At 27.0% G+C, this 22986-nt stretch overlaps 1 protein-coding gene across 3 annotated transcripts; it reads right to left on the bottom strand.

The window, feature by feature from the left end:
* Positions 1 to 3351: 3351 nt before the first annotated feature.
* On the bottom strand, positions 3352 to 22875 carry LOC126894761 (elongation of very long chain fatty acids protein 7-like). 3 transcript variants are annotated; one of them, XM_050666006.1, is made up of 8 exons: positions 22570 to 22641; positions 19069 to 19126; positions 8975 to 9165; positions 5894 to 5977; positions 5767 to 5823; positions 5600 to 5705; positions 5410 to 5521; positions 3352 to 3757 (listed from the first exon to the last, which is right to left on the bottom strand). In XM_050666006.1, the coding sequence occupies exons 1-8, from the start codon at positions 22624 to 22626 to the stop codon at positions 3679 to 3681; spliced, it is 744 nt and encodes a 247-aa protein (XP_050521963.1). In that variant the 5' UTR covers positions 22627 to 22641; the 3' UTR covers positions 3352 to 3678. The 3 variants fall into 3 exon arrangements, with proteins under 3 accessions (XP_050521963.1, XP_050521961.1, XP_050521962.1); XM_050666004.1 differs by having other exon boundaries at positions 3356 to 3757; positions 5388 to 5521; XM_050666005.1 differs by lacking the exon at positions 22570 to 22641 and adding an exon at positions 22718 to 22875 and having other exon boundaries at positions 3358 to 3757; positions 5388 to 5521.
* Between the last annotated feature and the right edge of the window lie 111 nt (positions 22876 to 22986).

Here is a 22986-nt window from a genome sequence, read left to right as displayed (position 1 = left end):
ATGTTACGTAGGACAAACAAAAAGAAATATAGGGGTCAGGTTTAAAGAGCACTTAAGAAATATTAAAAATCAAGAAATTGAGAAATCTCCAGTGGCTGAACATTTATTGACACATAATCACTCTATTAAAACCATAAAACTAATTAAAAACGTAAATAATTACAAAGAACTTAATATCAGAGAAGCAATAGAAATGTTTAAAAATAAAAACAATTTAATTAATTGGGATCTTGGCCCACTGAAAAATTCATTATTAAACTTGTGTAAACTGGCAAAATGTGATAATATTACTTAGTGATAACGTCACTAGGTGATAAGGTCACTAGGGGTATATAAGGGAGTTTTTTCTAGTCGGGGTGTCAGTATGTGTTTAGCGTTGATAATGGTAACATTGTTTCCGAAATACGTATCCGCGACTTTTCATTAATTTTTTTGTGGCTTTGAGTTTAATATTTTTTAGTTTTTTAAATTAATAATATTTTTAATATAGTTTTAATTTTACTTAATTAATTAGCCACAAGTGATCAATTTTTATTATAAAGTCAAGCAGTTTAAGTATCTAGGATCGACTATCACTAACAACAATGACTGGAGATTTTAGTCGCATACATAAAGCGAAGAGACATATTTCACAATTCATAAATACCTCAAGTAAAAGCTGTTCTCTAGAGGAACTAAAATTAGGTTATATATGACCATGATAAGGTCCTCGATAACTTATGGGTGTGAAGTATGGCACATAACCCTTAACTAGAAAAGAAGCTACTAGCATTTTAAAATAAAATGCTAAGAAGGATATGTGGCCCAGTTTTTGACAGGAAACTTAACAGATGGCGTAGAAGGAACAATGGAGACCTAAGAAAAACTACTAAATTACCATTACTAACAAGCTACATTAAAAGTCAAAGATTCCAATGGTTTGGACACGCGATGTGAAAAACTGAAAATGCAAATGTGAGAGCAGCAATCAAATGGCAATTGAGAGTAAAAAGAACCAGAGGAATACCAAGGAAGAGATGTATAGATGGAGTTAGAAAGGATTTGGAAATACTGGATGTGACGGATTGGGAAGATAGAATATAGAATCAGGAAGATTGGATAACAGTGACGGTGGCGGTAAAAATTCTTAAACAATTGTAAAGTCAAAGAAGAAAAAGAAATGGAACTACGATGGGCAAATAATCGACTTAGCTAATGAATCTCAAGTTTAGGTATACTTATTTAAGTATACCTACAGTTTAAGTATACAGGATTTTAAATATATTTTATATGATATCAACCACTTAAGAGACTAGGAAGTTGGGGATTAAGTATGGCGCCGGGTAATTAGTAAGAAAGCTTTCGTTCAGATAACCAGAAATCTGAGTTCGAGTCCAATTCAATCTATCTCATTTGATGTAATTACTCTTAAGAATGATTTAGTCTAATTAAAATGTCTAGTTTCACCTATGTTTGCAAATCTACAAAAAAAATATATATGTCCATACATACATTATATATATACATATACAGGGTGATTTTTTTTATCATAAATCACTCAATTAGTTAGTTTTAGTTATTATCGAGGTGGACATAATGCCCATGCACTCAGACCTGTTGGTCCAATGTGCGCACCTCATACCGAATTGTCTTGATTCGGTTTACACACCTAAGTGTTATCACCAAAGTGTTAATACATTACCAACTCAATTACTTACAGAATAATAATAAATTAAACATTTTTTTTTTTGTTATCTTTAGTTAGACATTATTCTTGAATTATTAACTATGTAATACTTTTTAAGTTCATCTCTTATGCCTTGTAAAGATGTCAACTTTGTTTTTTTAAATGTGAACACATATTTTGATTTTAATAAAATGTTTGAGTTTTTAATTTAATAGTAAATGGCATTTGAATTTTTAATATAACTTTATTCGTTTATTAGATATAAACATTTAAAGTTTCAAATTTTTAAGTTAATATATATGTATAATACACAAAGTATTACAAATACAGGTAGCTAATTGTTTTTTATGACTTTGCTGTTGCAGTCACGGATTGTTTACTATCAATTATGACTATCAATAGATAAACTTTTTATATTATCAGTTGGTGTATTTATAAATTCACAACAATGTGCCCTACTACCATTGATAATAACAATGCTGTGTACCTGCGAATATTGATATCATAAAAAACCATGATAAAAAAATCACTTTGTATATACAGTAATAACTTAAGCTATAATTTGTTACAACTTTTGCCATTGACAATTAGTTGAAGAGAGATAACCCTGTGGTTGCATTCCTACTGACTTGAGATTTTCACTTTTAGTGATAAGAAACTTTAAATGTTTATATCTAATAAACAAATAAAGTTATATTAAAAATTCAAATGCCATTTACTATTAAATTAAAAACTCAAACATTTTATTAAATTAAAAATATGTGTTCACATTTAAAAAAACAAAGTTGACATCTTTACAAGGCATAAGAGATGAACTTAAAAAGTATTACATAGTTAATAATTCAAGAATAATGTGTAACTAAAGATATCCAAAAAAAAAATGTTTAAATTATATATATTCTGCAAGTAATTGAGTGGGTTATGATAAAAAAATCACTCTGTATAAATACATTTTAAAATTTATTTCAGTAAATCATATAATTGTAAAAAACATTATTATATTATCTGTACATTAATGAATAAATAAATAAATATTTCATTAATATTTATATACTAATAATAAATTGAAAGCAAATTATATTTTTGCAGGTTGCTATATTTTATATCTTATTAAATAATATTATTTAATTAATTAACATAGTTGCTCTAACTTATGAAATTAGACAATGAAAGTTATTTTTATTCATAACATTAAAAGTCAACTTAGTTGTATAAAATGATATTAAAAAAATAGATTATTGTGTAACAAATTAATTTAGACAGTACATAATTAAAAGAGAATAATTTCTGGCACATATAAAAATCTTACAAATATTATGATATATATTTAATAAAAGTATAATTAAGAACATCTTTTCTATAAAAATTTAATTTTTTCGATATTAAATATTAGGCAATAATAATATCACTTCAGGACAATATTAATTAATAAGTAGTAGATATCGTGAAATAGTTAGAAGTTAAGTATAATTAAAAAGTAGTTTTAGTATTCTCACAATAAACTATTAAAAAATATAACTCACATTTTTGATATATACGAGAAATCATTCAATAGTTAAAAATTTTTAAAAATTTTTTTTAGAAAATCATTTTTATAAAAGCAATATTTTAATAATTTTGATTTGAAAAATAGAACTTTTTATATAAATAAATTATAATAAAAAGGTACTTATTCTTTTAAATACTAAATATGAAAAGAGAATGGTTGAAATTTTATGGTGACAAAATTTACATTTTTTATACGTTATTAGTTTTTTAAAGTTATAGTTATAGTTTTAAGTCAAATTTCATAAAATTATGATGGATATAATTTAATACATTAGGTGAGTTTTTCATTATCATAAAAATATAATAATTATGAAATAAGACTTTAATAAATCAAAACTAATAAAATTTAATTTTTGTGATAATAAGTTACTAAGAATGTTTTAGTTTGTGTGGTTTAATGTACGATTTTTTATAAAAGTTCCAAAATAATACAAACATGAGCATATCTTGTGGTAGTAATATTGCTAAAAATAACTTGGGAAAATTACAGTCATTAACCATAAGGGCCATGCATGCATGTAATCCAGAAAGAACGAATTGGACCTGTGAAGTAGTAAATTATTGATCAGACAATTTTTAATTTTTAAAAATAATTATTGCAGTAAGGCACGTTTCCTTAAACTTAGTATTATCGAACTGTTTTCGTTGCGATTGGTCTGAAACGTGATTATAATTTAGGCTATCANATTTAGTATTATTTATATTTAGTATTATCGAACTGTTTTCGTTGCGATTGGTCTGAAACGTGATTATAATTTAGGCTATCAAGGTAAATAGAAATAATTAAATTTTAATTCTATTTGTTGAAATATCAATTTTTTTTTAATTCAAAATTATTTTTAAAATTTTAATAATATTTTCAAAACAATTAAATCTACAATTTAGTTTCAATATTTTTTTTCGTGAGGACGCTAATTTATGAGTTAATTGCTAAAAACTAATAAAGTATTCATTTTGGCTGATTTTCAACCCCAAGTTGGCACGGGATAAACTTATTTGTTCGGGCTGAACATTTTTGTAGCCGCTTTTTAGATGTATAGTATATATATAAAAAAAGCGGCTACAAAAAATTTGTGTGTATACATTATGTACACACAAATTTAGGGGGTAAGCCGGAAGAATTTCCAAAATTTTAAAAATAAGAGACACCCTAATGTATATATATATATGACAGTATTTTACTTCTAATGAAATTGAAAATATTATTAATATTTTTGAATTAAAAAAAATTGATATTTCAAAAAATAGAATTACAATTTAATTATTTCTATTTACCTTGATAGCCTATATTATAATCACATTTTGGCTGATTTTCAACCCCTAGTCTGCACGGGATAAATTTATTTGTTCGGCTGAAATTTTTTGTAGCCGCTTTTTATATGTATACACACAAATTTAGGGTGTGAGCTGGAAGAATTTATAAAATTTTTAAAATAAGGGGCAATATAATATACATATATACATATAAATTTAGTGTAAACTGGATTCATGATAATTATTATATCTTAGCACACTACTCAGACAAATTTCTTTTGTATAAATCCGTAATTTGTATATTTGAATAGCATTATTTACTCAAAATATTTTTAGAATCCTATATAAGTTAGATTTAATAGAAATGGATCTAATATGTAACATATCTAAATAATCTTGTCAAAAAATATATATAATTTCATATTTGGGTCGTATATAATATGTTAACATATGACAAATATGTTCTGTTACTTATTTTGTTTGGGAACTTGATAAGCTTATCGTATGTTATTCTAATTAACCGAAATTAAACCATTGAATTTTATTGCATATAGAATTATAATATATTAGTACATAATAATAGCCTATAACTATATCAGGGTTAAAATGATTTTTGAAGAAAAAGATTTTTTTGGAGAACAATAATACCTTGAAAATTATTTTAAGAATATTGTTTTATGTCGATAAAATATTTTTTCAATTTTTAGAAACTTACGCGAAATTAAAAAATAAAGTGCAATTGTTTATATTAAATTTTTTGAAAATCAATTATTAATTATTTTCGATTTTGGTATTGAACTTAATTGATATTATTGATATTAAAATCGATTTCAATACTAAGTTTTGCTTGAAAACGTAAACAATTAATGTATATTTGCTGTTTTTATAATTTAATGTTAATTAATAAAACTAATAATACCAATTGTATAATTGTTAAGTACTTTTTCCACCATGCTTTTTTGTAGTTATGATCGATAAGAGTCAGTAAATAATAAGTATACATTATTGTATGTATACATGAGTTGATTGTACCGAAAAAAATAGCTTGACCTCCTAAAATCATCGTTCACAAAATATAATTATATGACTATGACATATGTATCTATTATTTATCTATAATTGTGTTATTGCCTGGGAAAAATTTTAGCAAAATCCATCCAAAAAATAAAACCATTGAGTGATGATAAACATGGAGAAATGATAATTGACTATCTTTTTTCCTCAAAACAAAAAATACCTAAAAAATATAATATAGTCCATTAGTAAAAATAACAATTCAAACAAATTAATTTAACAACCGTGTCTAATAGATCAAGAACTTTTGTCAAATATATCAACCAACCGACAAATAACTTCTGAAAAAAAATTTGTATAAATATTGATAATATGACATATATAATATTGATATATAAAACTGTGTATTACTTCTTTAGCTAAATCGGTATCACTATAGTCAATCATAATACAGTGGAATGTATAATCATCTCGGAGCCATACGAGACGAAAAATCTGAGAAAATATATTTTATTATACATATAAAAAAAATTGTATCTTTGTCATAGAATTATTTTTGTTAAAGTGGAGAATATGACACCTATACTCCCCTTATAATTACGACACTGTAAAATATATCCAGATGTTGAGAAATATATAATCGAACACTGTAATAAAGATAAAAACACATAGTATGTTTAGCATGCTAAACAGTTACAAACAAGTAATTCTCTTCTATGAGGGTTTAAATTTTTAGCTTCGATAAGAAGCTAAGAAAATATTAATTTTTGTTAGTCCAAGAAAATTATCAGTTCTCATTGTACCAATATTAATAATAAAAAAAAAAAAAAATTTAATACTGTTAAATCTATCATTGTCAAAATGTTGAAAAAATTCCTCATTTTTAGAAGTTCAAAAAATATTTCAATAATATGCTACCGTAAAATGTAGCATTTTTAAACATTTTTTTTGTAATTTAACTGATGCAACATTTTTTTAAAAAATTGATCTAAATAAGTTTTTTAATACAATAATATTAAACTAAAAGCTATAACCTTTCTTTTGGTCTGTTTTTTTTTAAATTTGATGAAAAACCTAAGTTCAGGAAGAGTTTCAAAGAAACGTTTACGTATGCATAAAAATTTGTAGTAAACTCAATTTTTGAAAATGTTCCAGAAAGTGTGAAAACTTCTAACCTATATTAAATTAAAACTACTGAAGCGTTGGAAAAAAATATATTTTAATTATTTTTCTTATTATGTAAAATCGGTGTTCAAAGCAAAAATATTCGCAGTTTTTGCAAAAAAAAATAACGTCAATTTCAATTTAAAAAAACCCAGCACAGTGGGGTCGTGGCATAGTTGTGTCCAGTATAGATGATATCTGACAGTGATTAAAATCACTATCATAAAAAACGCTTCGATGCAAATCTGTAGATAGTATTTAATTTAAAAAAAAAATTGTCAAAAAAGTAGGTCAAGTGAGAGTTGAGAAAACAAATGATAGCTACAAAAAAAAAACCACATAGTAAAATAATATTAATATGAATTTCTTCTCACGAAAGGAGTCTACAGTAATTGGATCCTTGATATTTATTGAAGTTATTGAATCTAAATGAGATAAAAATTAAATGAGTTAAACATTTTTTTCTAACTCAAAAAGAATTAAGAAAATATTCAGTGCCACAGGCGTGAAAGACCTAAAAGTTACCGTTTCAGAAACCGTACGTCGCATTCGTCACTTAATAAAAATGGAAATTTAGCTAGTTCAAATTTTGTTATTTTACTCGACTTCAAAGAAACAAAAAAATTTAAGTTTGTTTAACTTTTTATACTATGTCAATTAGATTGATATAATATTTATGAAAATCAGTGTAATCCCCTTATAATAAAATAAAATACAAAACCAAGAATTTTAACACAAAAATATCATATTTTTGAATACGGTAGCTATTTTCACCATGAAGACAAAATAAAGTCCAAAATTTTTTTTTAATATTAAAGTATATTACATTAGCTTTAATGTAAGATATATATAAAAGTGTCAGTATTTTCGGAACACTTTCAAAAGTTAAGTTGAAAAAGTTAATTTTTTGTGAAAAAGTTGTCATTTTAAATCCCTCCCTGTGGGCAGGTTAAGGGTTAAATTTATGAAAAAAATAAACCAAATGAAAGGTAATAATGTTATGCATCTATATAAAAAAGAATTATATTGATATGTTCATTTTTGAAAAAGTTATGGCAGTTTTAAGTAAAAAAAATTGAAAAAATTGAAAAAAATTAGCGATTTTTAAATTTGTAATTTTTTTGGAGGTTTCCCCGTTTACGGGGAACGAGGGAAATTTTTTCAATTTTTGAGGGTAATGTCTTCGACTAGATACAATTTGTGATCTTTTGACGTATCATTGAAAAAAATCGGTTCGGTGAGAGCTGAGAAAAAGTAGTAACAGACACAAAAAAAAAAAAAAACACATCATAGTAAAATTAATACCTTCTCAGCTTCGCATCGAAGCTAAAATAATTTAACAAAAGCTTTTTTCTTTTTTCAACTGTAGCGTATATTTAAAGAACTAATGAAGATTTGATTTGCCAGACTCCCGGAACATTTTCGATAGTTAAAAAGTAAGTAATTTTTATAAAAATTGCGAAATTATTATATTTGTTGGTCGATTTCTCATGGTAGAAAAATAATTGGGATAAATATTTTTTCTTTAAATATTAAGTACATATTAAACCATAATTTGATATACGTTAAAAGTTAACAGACGTCCTGAAATATTATCAAAAATTAAGTTGATTTTCTTTCATACATTAAACACTTTTTGTACTTAGGGTTTTCACGAAAAATACACTAAAAGAAAAGTTATTACATCTTGTATTGTTAATGTTAATTTTGTCAGGAACAATGTATTTTTAAAAGAGTTACAACAGTTTTATAATTCAGAAATCAATTTTAAAAAAACTTTCGGTAGTGTAATTTTTCTAAATTTCTTTAATTGAAAGGGTTTTTGTCAATTTTTAGCGACAATAGGTTCAACTAAAATTGAAATCTAGTTCTTTTGATACGTAGATTAATAAAATCAATCATGCGAAAGTTGAGAATTTTCATAGACAGACATGAAAATAAAGTTTTGCATTGAACCTAAAATGATAAAAGTTTCTTGAATTTAATTATTGGAAAGAACATAGTACTGATCAAAAATTTACGATATATCTTATTGATAAATTTAGTTATAGCTTTTATTTATAGATAATACATCTATTAATACATCTATAAATAGGTATAGATAATACTTGTATTATCTATACCTATTTCTTAGTGTAATAGATTACATGTTCAAAGGTTTTAATTAAATGTATTTTTTTTAATAATAAGTATATTTTCTGTTGAATCACGATTCTAAAAGTGTTATAATTGTAAAACATTTACATAATTTTTATCACACAATAATCGAATAGGTAACCTCACATCGTTAATTTAATTTTTCTTACTCATGATTATTTTCACACTTACTTCTTTTACAATGTACATGTTTAAAACCACTTGTATGGTATTATAAACCATAACAATTTGATCTATGTTAAACGGTTTTCTTGTTTTCATAAACTTTGGACCAAATTTAAGAACAAAACTAAAATAGAAAGTTAATATGAATACTATAGGCCAATATGAGCCAAAAAATAAAAAGTTCTTCATTCTTGAATCTGAAAAATATAATTTATATAGGTATGGTGATAAATCTGTAATTAAAACTATTAAAAAGTTAATTAAAATAATAAGCGAGTGATAAGAAGGTTGATGCTAAGTAGAATATGATTGTATTGATTAATTTTTTTTAAATATAAAAATAGCTAATTTTAACCCTTTTCTAAAAAAAAAAAATGATTGATTTGATTACAATTTTAGATTTTTTATGAGCTGCAATTACCTTTACTACATACCCACTCAATGAATCAAAATACTTGTAACTTAACGAGTATTTATTATAATGTATATAATTATAAATTGTTCATATTTTATTATAGCATATTATTATAGCAGAAAATTGCAATTTAAAAACTCTTAAGTTTGACTTTGAAGATTAAGATTCTTAATTAGTTAATATACTTGCTGGGAGATTTGCAAGAATCACGTGCTTAAAAACCTCATGGACCCTAGCTATACTTTGTGGGGATGGCAACACGTTCTTAGTCGGCCATAACTTTGGTTAGTTAAGAAGGGTACAAACCTGCATATTAATATTGAATAGGCTCCATTAAGCCAGACATACCAAGTGAAAGGGTTGTTAACTCTTCATAGGGTAGTTGACAAAACTGTGTGACTGGCACATAGTATACATAATAACATAACATACTTTTTAAATGACCATAAAAACCTATTGTTTAGAGACCGGAAAAAAAATACTGAAAAGGCTTGTAGCGTTACGCTACAGCTTTAGCATTGTTTGACAGTTGAAAGAAAGTCCGCTGGACAGCGCTGTTTGACAATCTTTATTCAAAAGAATATAAATTAATGTATTTTTTTTATTTTTTATTATATTTATCGTAATGTTGGTAAATTATTTTATGTTACATATCAGTCCTAACGGGAACTCGAAAATGAAATAGGAAATTAGAATACACATTTGTGCTTTGGAGGGTATTAAAAAAATAAATTATCAGTGGGCAATCGTTCTACACTACTCAGGTGCTGAGTAAGACTGATATGATAGTAAACTGTTTAGTATATATTCGTCTTTTTTAAATATAAAACATAATAAATTAATTATTTAAACAATTTTGCGTTGTATTTAACTAATAGTGATAAATTTAAAGTTAGTAAAAAACAAATTTAAAAGAGTAAAAACGAAGAAACGTTTCAGGCTATTATTGACTATCAAAGCTGCATCATAGTTGCGTAGTAAAAAACTCTGTCAAAATAAAGAAAGTAAATAATCTTATAAACAAAGCAATGAAATAAAGTTTGGAACAACATTAGGAATTTTGTAGTGATGCTCAACAAAATTACAAATATGCATGGAAAGTCTAAAAGAAAGACCTAGAAAATGTTTAAAATACAACAATTCCTATTAGTTACTAGACTTTTATGTGTCACTAGAGAATGGACTTAACAAAATCATCGAAGTAATATTATTTTCCATGGATACGTTTACGAATAATGATAATGAGATATTATCAAATTTGTAAACAAACACTGACCTTGCTCTGAAATTTATAGCAGAGAACGTCACATGAAGTACGGAGCAAACGTGTGACCTGTGCAAAATGGCAGCTAATCAGGAAAGTAATCTGGTATCAGATTATCAACAAATGCTTTAAGCAGTTTTGAAGTTGCACAGTTTATGGCGTAGTATTTCCTGAAATTCTGCAAGAACGGCATCGTCCCTTATCTCTATAACACATTGAGAGTATGCCTAGCCTATGGATATCGACATGAAAGCTAGCGAGAGGTCAGGGTGATGTTTATACTTAAATTTAATTGTGCTAACTATTATGAATAAAAAACCTACAGACTAATAAATCTTACTTCATTTCTTCTTAAACTATGAAGAATCTAATTGAATTATTAGTCTCATTTGAAACGAATAGGTACATCAAAGTAGGGCTTCTAAAATAGAACTCTCTACATAAATTCTAATATACTATTAAATAGAGAAATATACTAACACTGCTCTAAAAAAAGTCAACCACCAAATTGAGAAAAGCTATAAAAGATAAAATTTACGCAGTAGTTAAATTTCTGGACTTTGTAGAACCATTTGATAATTGTCATGATATGCACAGTATATCATTAATGTCATTAATGTATTATTTAAGACTTCAATTAATCAATCACACAAAATGATATGTATATCAATACAAATAAGATTAACTATTAAAAATTTTTAATTTTTGATAAGGATAATATTGTTTAATTCAAAAAACTCTACAATAATATGTAATAAAATCATAATTTTTTTCATTCCTTCAAGGTTAAAAATCATTAATTTGAGTTTTATTAAATGGAAACTCCTATTTGAATTTGTTATTAAGATTTAAAATAAAAATACAAACAACTCTGCTCTTACAATTTTTTTTTCCGATCAACCGTTCGTGTGTTACAGCTTGTTAAAGTTAAATGATTTTGGAATAAATTTCTATTATTATTTTACTATTTTGAATACAGAAGTCACAATTTTTAATATAAACTAATTTTTATTGACCAAGATATGATATGTAAGATAGCAATAATAATCTACGACACACTAATTGAGAGATAATAACAATAGATTCAAATCGGGCCTTAACTATATTATTAATAGCACAGTCTATTGGTTTGTAAGACAAACTGTAATACTGAAGAATCAATTTCTTCGAAAAAACCAACTCTATGCATAGTATAGTAACTCTTAAAATAATCGAATACTACGATAATGTTATCGTAATCATTGCTTACACAAAGTAATCTTTATTTTTGTTGACGGATACGTACTAAAAGTTGTAGCGTAACCTCATAAACTGAATTAAGTTAAATTAGTTTATGTTACACCATAGAAAATGAGTGACTCCTGTATTCAAAACAGTAAAATAATAATAGAAATTTAGTCCAAAATCATTTAACTTTAACAAGCTGTAACAGACGAACGATTGATCGGAAAAAAAAAATTATAAGAGCAAAGTGTGGTAAATAGTTGAGGAAGTATTGAATAACGTCGATTTTAATATAATATAAAATTTACAACATTTGTAAGCAATTTTTGAATTCTTAAGCAATATAATAATGTCGTATAAAAGGGTAAGCAAATTAATAATGGTGGGAAAAAAGAATACAAAAGGGAAACATGAAAAGTATAAAAGGACTGGACGTTTTGACGAAAAAACGTCAAGTTACGGGTCAGGACGTTTGATGCGAGTAACTTTGTATTTTGTACGATTTAATTTATTTTGTGTTACATTTTTATAATACATTTTGTCTTTATGTTTATTTCATTTCTTAAATAAAATAACTATTTAAAAACCTGAATTTAGCGTAAATATTTTATATCTACCGTGCTGTTTAAATTGTGTGTGCAAAAGTCGAGGTTGGACTGCTGGTCCTTTAGTCGATCTTAATAATTAGTGTTCGTGCTGGCTAGTTTTTGGGCTTAAACGTTCTTTAGTAGGTATAGTAAAAAGGTAGTTGTGCTAGTGCCTTACGAGAAGCCATCCATTAGTCTGCTACTTTTAAGCTAGATCGTGCTGACGGGTCTAAACTCTATCCCTTTAGTAGTTCACTAGTTTGAGGGATTGAGGCTGACCAGTGTATACAATGGGAGGACTCGAGAAGAGCTAAAAACGACGAACTCGTCGTCTAAAACGTTAGTTAATTTGTGTACTAACTTTTTGTGTCTACGTCGGGGTACTACCGACGTACGAAAAAATTTGTTTGTACTTTTATATTAAATAAAATAACAAATTCAAAATAGGGCTTAACATTTAAAAAAATTAAAGTTAATGTTTTTTAAACTTGTAGGTATGAAAAAAAGTATGTTTTTACTACATATTATTGTAGAGATTTTTGAATCAAACAATATATTCCTTACCAAAAATTTTCAATAGTTACCGAGAAAATGAGTGTCTTATCCTTAATGAATCACCTTGTATATACATATATATATATATATATATATATATACCTTTTAAATGTTTAAATATAATATTAACATTTCGTAGAAAAAAGTATATATTTATTATATAAAACAAACAGGAAATAATAAAAAATATGTAATAGTAATGTGTTAGACATAAGGTAATAAATAATGTGTAAGATTTTATAGAACAAAAGGTAGAAATTTATGAAATGTAGATCATTATTGACGAAAATGTAATAAATAACATGTAATAAATTATAATTAATAAAGAAATAATGGTAGCGTCGGTGATCACTTCTTGCCTTTGAAATACGATCAAAATTAATATAAAAAGCTCAATATAATGAGCATTCTGACTCAGATGTCACTCTGATGGTGGTCAGAATGCTCTCACTTGCTCAGATATTCACAGACTTACTCAGTACATTGAATTACGCTCAATCATTCCACACTTTCATAACGAAATATATGCAAGAAGTGATCAGTTGTCTATACAATTATATTTATACAAGACACAATATTTATTAATTTCAGCGTGCCATTAGAAATATCAAGGTAGGAAACTACATAATTTCACCAAAATTATATAAGCTTTAGAATTAAATTTCATGAGTACATAGATTAAGTAGGCATACAGGAAAATTAAGTGATTATCAATAATAATAAATACACCAAATAAATTTAATAAATCGATAATGTTTGTACAGAGTTATTTGCCAGAGTTTTATATTTAATACGTGTCTATTTCAGGAGTTAGGTTGGAGGTTCATATGTATAGCCACCATACCACTCTGGGTAGACACACAAGGTGACTCAATCCCACCTATCATCGATAATCGTAAATCTCGTGGCATTATTGATATTAATGAATTGACAAATAATTACAATAAATCCCATATTAATAGAATAAAGATTACTTTATTTTTCTATCATCTTCAAACTTTCTTAAAGACCCTCGTACTCATACACAGAGTCATAATATTATTAATACAATAAAGTAGTAGCTCAAACAAGCACCCATACCCCTTCATATTTATTTATTTAATTCCCTCCTTTTGAGTTACTAACAAGTTCTTTTTAAACTACTGCAAGAGTGAGTTCTCTTTGAGTCACTACATAATACACCACTTAATGTTATGTGTGAATTTACACAATAACATAAAATAGAACCACTTGTTATTAAGTAGATAGAAACGATGCTTATAAAACCTCTATATTGGGACAGCTCAAATACAATAAAGTAATAAAGATCGTTAAGCAAGGATGCCCATAAGAGAGGTCCTATCTCTCTTGCTATAGTATTTAGTTTTAGACTCATTTAGAGAGCTAAACAGATATAAATATACTTAAGCCTATAAGGATGACTATGTTATAGTAGTAGTGGGTAAATTTTCGGACATAAATTATGTCAAATAATTAAAAACTTGGACAGCAGAGGACACTGTATACATGTGGTGTAGCAAGTATGTCTGACAATATATATAAAGCAGAGATAGAAAAAGTATAGGAAAGACAAAGAGTTATATTTTTGATATACACTCCAATGATTAAACTTGTGGCGTAAAAATTATTGGTCAAAAAAGTATGAGGAATCCTGAACAAAACTTAGGCGAATTGTCCCATCTCGGATGTACGCGGGGGCAAAAGAGAGAGAATAAAGTAGTTAAAAACGGAGAAGGCCTAAGGAATAAAATATTTGATATTAGCTGGACAACTTGTGCAGTAGGTGTTTCACTAGTCATGTGTACATATATCCAACGTCTATCCAACGTTTGTAGTGTCAACGGTGTAGGGACATCACCACTTAACTCTAGGCTGGACTCGTGCATGAGGGAGGGAAAAAAAGATAGATACAAAGTAAAAATAGGTACTTAGAATGTTGGAACATTAACTCGTAGAAGTAGAGAATTAGTAGAAGTATTGAAGAGAAGAAAAGTAAACATTTGTTGTATGCAGGAAACTAAGTGGAAAGGAAGAAATCAAGGGAAATAGGTGAGGGGTATAAAATAATATACTCAGGGAAGTATAGTACAAAGAATGGTGTAGGAATAATAATGGATGAGAAAATGAAAAGTAAAGTAATAGAAGTAGCTAGGAAAAGAGACAGGATTATAGTCATGAAATTGATATTGGAGGAAAAAGTGCTGAATGTAATAAATACCTATGCATCACAAGTATGATGTGATATAATAGACAAGGAAGTGTTTCGGTGAGAGATGGATGAGGTGATGCAAGGGGTACCTGGCAATGACGAAGGAGTGATAGGTGGAGATTTTTATTTATTATAATTTAAACGCACTCATTAGTAAGACCTACCAAATAAAACATAAATAAGAGATGATCCAACAACACACGTCTGATCACTATGAATAACGATACAATATTATATATGAATGGACATGTAGGGAATGAGAGGAGAGGATATGAAAGAGTACATGGAGGGTATGGTTTTAGTCGTAAGAATGAGGCTGGAGAAAGAATCCTGTATTCGCAGTATCGTATGATTTTGCTGTGGTTAATACTTATTTTAAAAAGAGGAAAGAACATTATATAACTTATAAGAGTGGGAGGAATAGATCACAGATTGATTATTTAATATGGAAGAGAGAGAGAGTAAAGCGAGTAAAGGATTGTAAAGTTATATCAGGCGAGAGTGTAACTACACAGCATAGATTGGTGGTAATGGAGTTTTGATGTACCGGGAAAAGAATTTACAAAAACAGAAGGAACACGGGAGAAAAATCGAAAATCCGTTGGTGTTAATTGAAAAAGAGTTTGTCAAGACGGTAAAAGAGAGGACAGTGTGAAATGTCGAAGGAAACTTAAATGATGTCTGGAATAGATTTGCTAGTTGTATTAAGAATATTACATAGGAGATTGTTTGTGAGAGTAGGAGTAGAATGCCATGAAACAAGGAAACCTAGTGGTGGGATGAGGACGTTTAAAAAATCATAGTAAGTAAGAAAAAGCAATTCAAAGTATGGCAGAAGAGGAAAAGGAGAGAAGATTGGATGGAGTATAAACGCTTGTGCAAAGAAGCCAAGTATACAGGTTGAGTTTAGTAAGGCGAAGTTAAAGAGGTATGATGAGTTGTATAATAGGCTAGGAACAAAGAAAAATAAGAAAGAAATCTATGGACTTGTAAAAGTAAGAGAGAAAGGACTAAAGATTATCATTATATAAGGTGTATAGCTGATAATAGGGTACTATCGAGTGATGATGATGTGAATAAAAGGTAAAAAGAGTATTTGGAAAAATTACTGAATGATGAGTATCCAAAAGAGATGTTAGAGGATATCTCGTGGAGTCAACAATGGAACCAGTTGTGCAAAAGAGCTATAGTATTGACAAGGATGTAAGACACAGGATTAAGTGCGGATGGTTGAAGTGGAGAAAAGTGTCTGGCGTCTTATGCGATAAAAAAATTCCAATGAGGCTGAAAGATAAATTATACATGACTGTAGTGAGGCCTGCTATGATGTATGGTTCAGAGTGTTGGGCGGTTGATAAGAAAATAGAGCAGAGAATGAGTGTATCAGAGATAAGAATGCTTAGATGGATAAGTGAAGTGTCTAAAGAAGATAGGATAAGAAATGAGCATATAAGAGGGAGTATAGGTGTAGCGTCAATCGTAGATAAGATGAGATAAAATAGTCTTAGATGGTTTGGTCATGTTATGAGGAGAGAAGAATCGGAAGCCGTAAGAATAGTTATAGAAATGAATGTGAAGGAAGAAGAAGTAGAGGAAGGCCAAAAAAGAGATGGAGATATGTTATTGAATGCGATATAAGGACAGCTGATGTGAGCGTAGAGGATGTGGGAGATCGTGTCAAATGAAAGTTTAGGAAAAGGGTGGCCGACCCCAAGTAGTTGGAATTAAGGCGAGGAAGAAGAAGAAGAAAACTGGCTGATAACAACTTCTGGACCAGTATTTCAGAAGTTATTAAGAATTAAAGTTATGACTGGAGGTGAAGAGTGGGTGCAGCTTTTTAGTAATAGTCATTTTCTAGACGTACTCTTCCTTCCGCATAGGTAAAAAATGGGAATAACTTCCAAAGTATAGTTCTAAAAGTTGTTATCGACCAGTCATTTCCTTAATTACATCATTATATTTTTAATAAGCTGGTTAATTATGTATGTTGCTATTTGAAAAAATATAGTTGCCTCTCTCAAGAGTTATGAGGGATGATTCTATACAATAATTTAAAGCTGATTAATCAAGAAATATACGTAACTAAAAAAAAACAAAAAAAATATTCCATTATTTTATGTATTTTGTGAGCAATCAAGTGGTTTATAATAAACCGATCATTTTGTATAGGTTTATATGGTGAACGTTGTACATGAACATGTTGGCTCGAGATCGGAATATATGAAATATTGAACAGGCTATTTAGAAAAATAGAAAACGTTTACAAAGGATTTTAGGTAGCATCCAATAGCGAATGGTCGTTTGAATGGACGCTCATTGATAACCATAGAATGGTTTGAATCTTATAACTCTTAGGTAAACATATTTACCCAAAATATAATTTTAAATTATCATCGTATTTAATTAATTAAATCAATTAAACTAAATAATAATTCATGGAAGTAGGTATACTTGGATATAGGAAAGCTGTCCCCCGATATTCCATTGACTCCCCTAAATGTCTTAGGGGTATAAAAAAAAATGTAATTTATACTTCTATTAATGATATATATTTATTATAATATGTATTATTATAATTAATTATGTTATTTAGAAAAAAATTAATTACTTAAAAATATTTTTAAATTTACAAACAGCAATTGTTTGTTAAATATTAAAAATAGTTTTGAATAATATATTTATTTGTATCAACTAGGGGTCGCGATTGTGAACGGGTATTAGAATACACGGATACACGGAGCCCGGGTACACGGGCAAAACATATATTAAAGCCCGTGTATTTAATATCCGTGTATAATACCCGCGTAGACCCGTGTATTTAATACCCATGCATTCATTGTATAGTATATTAAATATATGACTATTTAAGGTCACGGGTATTTAAATGCCCGGGTATACACGGACTTTAACCCCGTCATAGATAAAAACACGGGTACCCGTGTAGTTCATTACACGTGTAAGCGACCTCTAATATCAACCATAAGTTGATCATTATATTACATTCCCTATAAAGTTGAAGTCTTCACACATATGAAATGAAATATTAACAACCTCAAAACTTAAGCATATTTACACAATGTAAATGATAGAATCACTATTAACACTATTATAATTGTGAAACATTATGTGTATAATATTACTCCTAAGCCGCATTAAAATCTAAACGCTAGGGAAATATTTTCCTGTAAAAGAAGATATCAAAAATATGAAACCCAAAAAAATATAAACATATATTTAATATTGCCAGAAAGATAGACACTCTATATAAGTTGTGCCACCAAGTTCTAACATTTTTCATAACATTTGATCCGATTAATAATTTACTTTTTTTAAATAATTTTTACAGTTTCAAACATTAAAAGCATATTTTTTATTTTTTGTATCTAATTTCTAAATAGCAATTTATTTTTACATAAAAATTGGTCAATAAAAACTTTTGGATAAAGACTTATTAAGTTACAAAAATTTTAATACATTGATAGGATATGTAGCGCGGGCGGAGTGCACATATACACCAGACAGGCTGCACCTACAAAGATGTTATTATAATTCGGTAGAGGTGATTACAATGAACCTATTAGGTTTGAATACATAGGCAGCTCTGTCTTACTTCCTTTACAACTAAAACTAAATTATTTGTTATTATTTTTAGTCATGCTGAAATTGCTGACATATATAATTTAAATTAATTAATTTAAAAACAATTATTTTTATAGACCATAGCAATAGATTTTTAAAATATTAGTGAGGTTACTGTCTCCTAAGCCATCTAGTTATACCACTGATTTTTTTAGAAATTATACCAATAAATTTAATAAATAATATAGAATAATAGATTTGATTTACCGGCATTTTCTTCGATCCATTCTGAGAATGTCATTAACTTGTTGAACAGAAAAGACATCTATTAATACATAGTAAATATTTCATTATATTTTACAATTTTTTCAATAATAAACTTAGTTTAAAACAATTATATTATTAAATACAAAAAAAAAATAGTCAAATTTTATGTTTAATTTTTTTAATAGAAGCTATAAATTTGTAGTTTAGCAAAATAAATTTAAGTTCAAAAAAATTATGTTGTATTTGAAATACATGTAAAAAAATACTCAATTCTATTAAATCTTAGATTTTATGAAATATTTTAAGATCATAATATCAATAAAGAATCCATTCTATTTTTGGATATATTTCTAAATTTAACAAAAAAAGAAAAACAATGTGCGTTTAATTTTTTCAGAAAATGCATTGGAGATTTCACAGAAATATTAGATAATTATATCATTCTATTTGATATTCCTTGACAAAACATATTAAGAAGATTACATTTACCAATGTTTTTAGAATTATATGTGTTCATCATAGTTTACATATACAATTTACAAAAAAAAAAATTAATTATACCTATGTACTAATTAGTACGAGTATAAATGTTTTTATCATATAAACTTCTGTTGTGTTAAGATTAAAAGGTCCATTATAAAAGGTACATTATGAAAATGTAAAAATTTTAGTTTTTACTGAACTAAAACTAATATAAATTTTAACTTTATAAATGGTCGAACAACTTTTAAAGTAAGTTATGGTAATTATCAATGTTTTAAATTAGTATTTAAATGTAAAATTTTTTTTAATATTTGATATATGAAAATTTTATTTTTCTAGACTCAAGCAAAGGCACTGGAACTATTTTTTAATAACTAAAAATCGACCTTTTTATTAGTTACAAAGCTAAAAACACAGTTAAAGCTATTTTATTTGTTCATTTGATTTCTTTTTGATTATATTTTTTACAACGAAATAATAACTCTTTTTTATATTTTTTAATAATTATATAAAAATACTTATCAATTATTAATCAAACAAAATAAATTTTTTGTATATTGTACATGTTCTAAGACTAAAAGTTACTAGTTTTAATCTTAAATTATTTATTTTGTTTAGCTTCGATACTTAGATGAGAAGTTGTTTGTTCTATTTTACTGTGTTTTTTTTTGTGTACAGTACGCGAACACTTCTGCTCTTAGTGAACCAATTTTATTTAACAATATATCAAAGGATAAAAAAATGTTTTCTAGTTGAAGCTATTATCGACCTAATATCGAAAAATTCCCATTATTTCTGTTAATAAAGAGAATTCCCCAAAAAATTAAGTTGTTTTAGAACTGTCAATATTGATGTTTTTAGTTTTCACTTTATATTGAAGTAAATTTGTTAAGTTGAAAATACTTTCATAGTTTTGTTTATGTGATATGTTTAATAATGTATAGAGACCAGCTATTTTCAATTGGCTCTTTGCGTGTTTAAGAAATAAAGACGTATTGTTCATCAAAATCGGTCCAGTGAGTGCTGAAAATAAGTGGTAACAGGCACAAAAAATCACATCATAGTAAAATTAATACCTTCTCAACTTCACATTGAAGCTAAATTTCAATAACTATAACCAGTATTTAGTGTATGTATACGAGGTGTGACAATAAAATAACGAGATTTTCTAAATATAACCTAAACTATTAACGTTATCTATAAAACGATTATTGAAATATGATTAGGAAACACTTATCTAAAAGTACTATAAACACTGATGAAATCGGTTAATTTTTTTATACGTTAGTAAACTTGTTATTAGTGCGAATTTGACTATACTGCCGGAAAATGTTAGATATAAAAATCTAACAGCGTGTTAACATTAAATTTCTTGTTAAATTAAAAAAAACTGCCGCGGAATCATTTCGTTTGTCATGTGAAGTTTATGATGAAGAATGTTTATCAAGAGCTCGAGTTTTTGAATGGCTCAAACGGTTTTGCAATGGAAGGGAGGACGTGGAAGACGATGATCGTTCTGAACGTCCTACCACATGTTCAACAAATGAAAACGTTGAAAAAATCGACAAAAATATTCGGCAAGATCGTCGATTAAGTGTTAGAGCTGTAGCAGAGATGGTAAATATTGATAGAAAAAGTGTTCGAAAAATTTTAGTTGAAAATTTAAATATGAAAAAAGTATATGCTAAAATGGTCCCTAAAAATTTGACGATTGATCAAAAATTCAATCGCAAAGAAATTTGTTCTGACACCTTAAAAATCATCAAAGATGATCCATCTTTTATAAATAATATCATTACGTGTGATGAATCGTGGATTTTTACATATGATCCTGAAACTAAAAGGCAATCCATACATTGGAAGACACCAACTTCCCCAAGAATGAAGAAAGCACGAATGAGCAAGTTGAAATTCAAAGCAATGCTCATTGTTTTCTTTGACATTAAGGAAATAATTTTTGTTGAATGGTGTCCTAGTAGACAAACTGTCAACTAATATTATTATAAAGAGGTATGAATTAAATTAAGAGAACGTGTTAGAAAAAAGCGACCAGATCTGTGGAGGAATGGCTGGGTTCTTCACCAAGACAATGCTTCAGCTCACAGTGCATTTTCAATTCAACGTTTTTTAACTGATAAAAATATTTCTATACTTCAACATCCCCCGTACTCGCCAGACCTTGCTTCTTGTGACTTCTTCATGTTCCCAAAAATTAAAAGGAATCCATTTTCAAATGGTTGATGATGTAAAAATGAAAACGGCAGAACTTCTAAAAGGGCTAACTGAAAACGATTGGTAACATTGTTTTCAAGAATCGCAGCGACGTATGCAACAGTGTGTTAATGCTGAGGTAAGGTACTTTGAAGGTGAGAATCATTAAATTGTAAAGTTTTAAAAATAAATAACTTTTATTAAAAAAGTCTCGTTATTTTATTGTCACACCTCGTATTGTGTTACTTCTATTCTTGTTTGACTAACGTTTCATAACGTAGTATAAACACGAAAAAATTTTAAGCTTTACAAATTATTTTTTTTTAATCGATTTCATTGTAGTACATTAAAAAGAGATTTTGAGACACTGATAAATTAAAATTGTTTTATAGCACTTTGAGTAACAATTATTTTCAGTGATGTTGAAGAATCCTCAAAATTTGTCAAATTTGTTTTTTATAGCATTTTAATTTATATTAATTAAAATTCTTTTTAGATATAGAACACAAAAATGATCTTAAAAATATGTTGATAATTTTCATCGAAGTATAAATTATTTAAATTTGATGATAATTTGGTAGAATACGATAAGCTTAATTATACATACAGTAAAATTAGAAACTGTATGTGTTGTATTTAATAAATAATTTTTTAATTGTTAGATGATTTATAATGTTTAAGTTTCATAAAGTTGAATAAAAATTGTATTGACTAAAACTTTTTTAAATTTTTTGTAATATAATTATAATCTTAATAATGTTCAATTCTCTTTTATCATATACTATACACAGAAAACAAAATTCGTACTTTGTTAATTGTGACGATAAGGTTGACGATTATTAACTCGGTATAAAAAACCAACATAAAAATATTATAAGCAATTAAATTAAACATTTATTAAGAATTATTAAAACAATTAGTATAGAATATAAAAAATTCAAAAAAAAATTCTTACCTTCAAAAAGTTTTTACTAATACATAAATCAATTATAAAATTTAGTTATTAACATTTATTTAAGGATATATTAATAATATATAAATAATTTTTATAACTGTTGACTATGTTAGGTTTGCTATAGTATATAAATTTTTACGAACATTACTATGTAATTTACTATTACAGGTCTATTAATTTACTATTTAACTAATCATAATTTTAATGAGTATGCAATGGAGGTCATGAAAAACAGGAAACATAAAAATTTAAAATAGTAATAAATTAAG

The sequence above is a fragment of the Daktulosphaira vitifoliae genome, unplaced genomic scaffold (assembly GCF_025091365.1).
Source record: "Daktulosphaira vitifoliae isolate Bord-2020 unplaced genomic scaffold, ASM2509136v1 Scaffold_1, whole genome shotgun sequence".
NCBI lineage: Eukaryota > Metazoa > Arthropoda > Insecta > Hemiptera > Phylloxeridae > Daktulosphaira > Daktulosphaira vitifoliae.
Note: the sequence above shows the minus strand (reverse complement) of the source record. Positions and strands in the feature narration are given on the sequence as shown.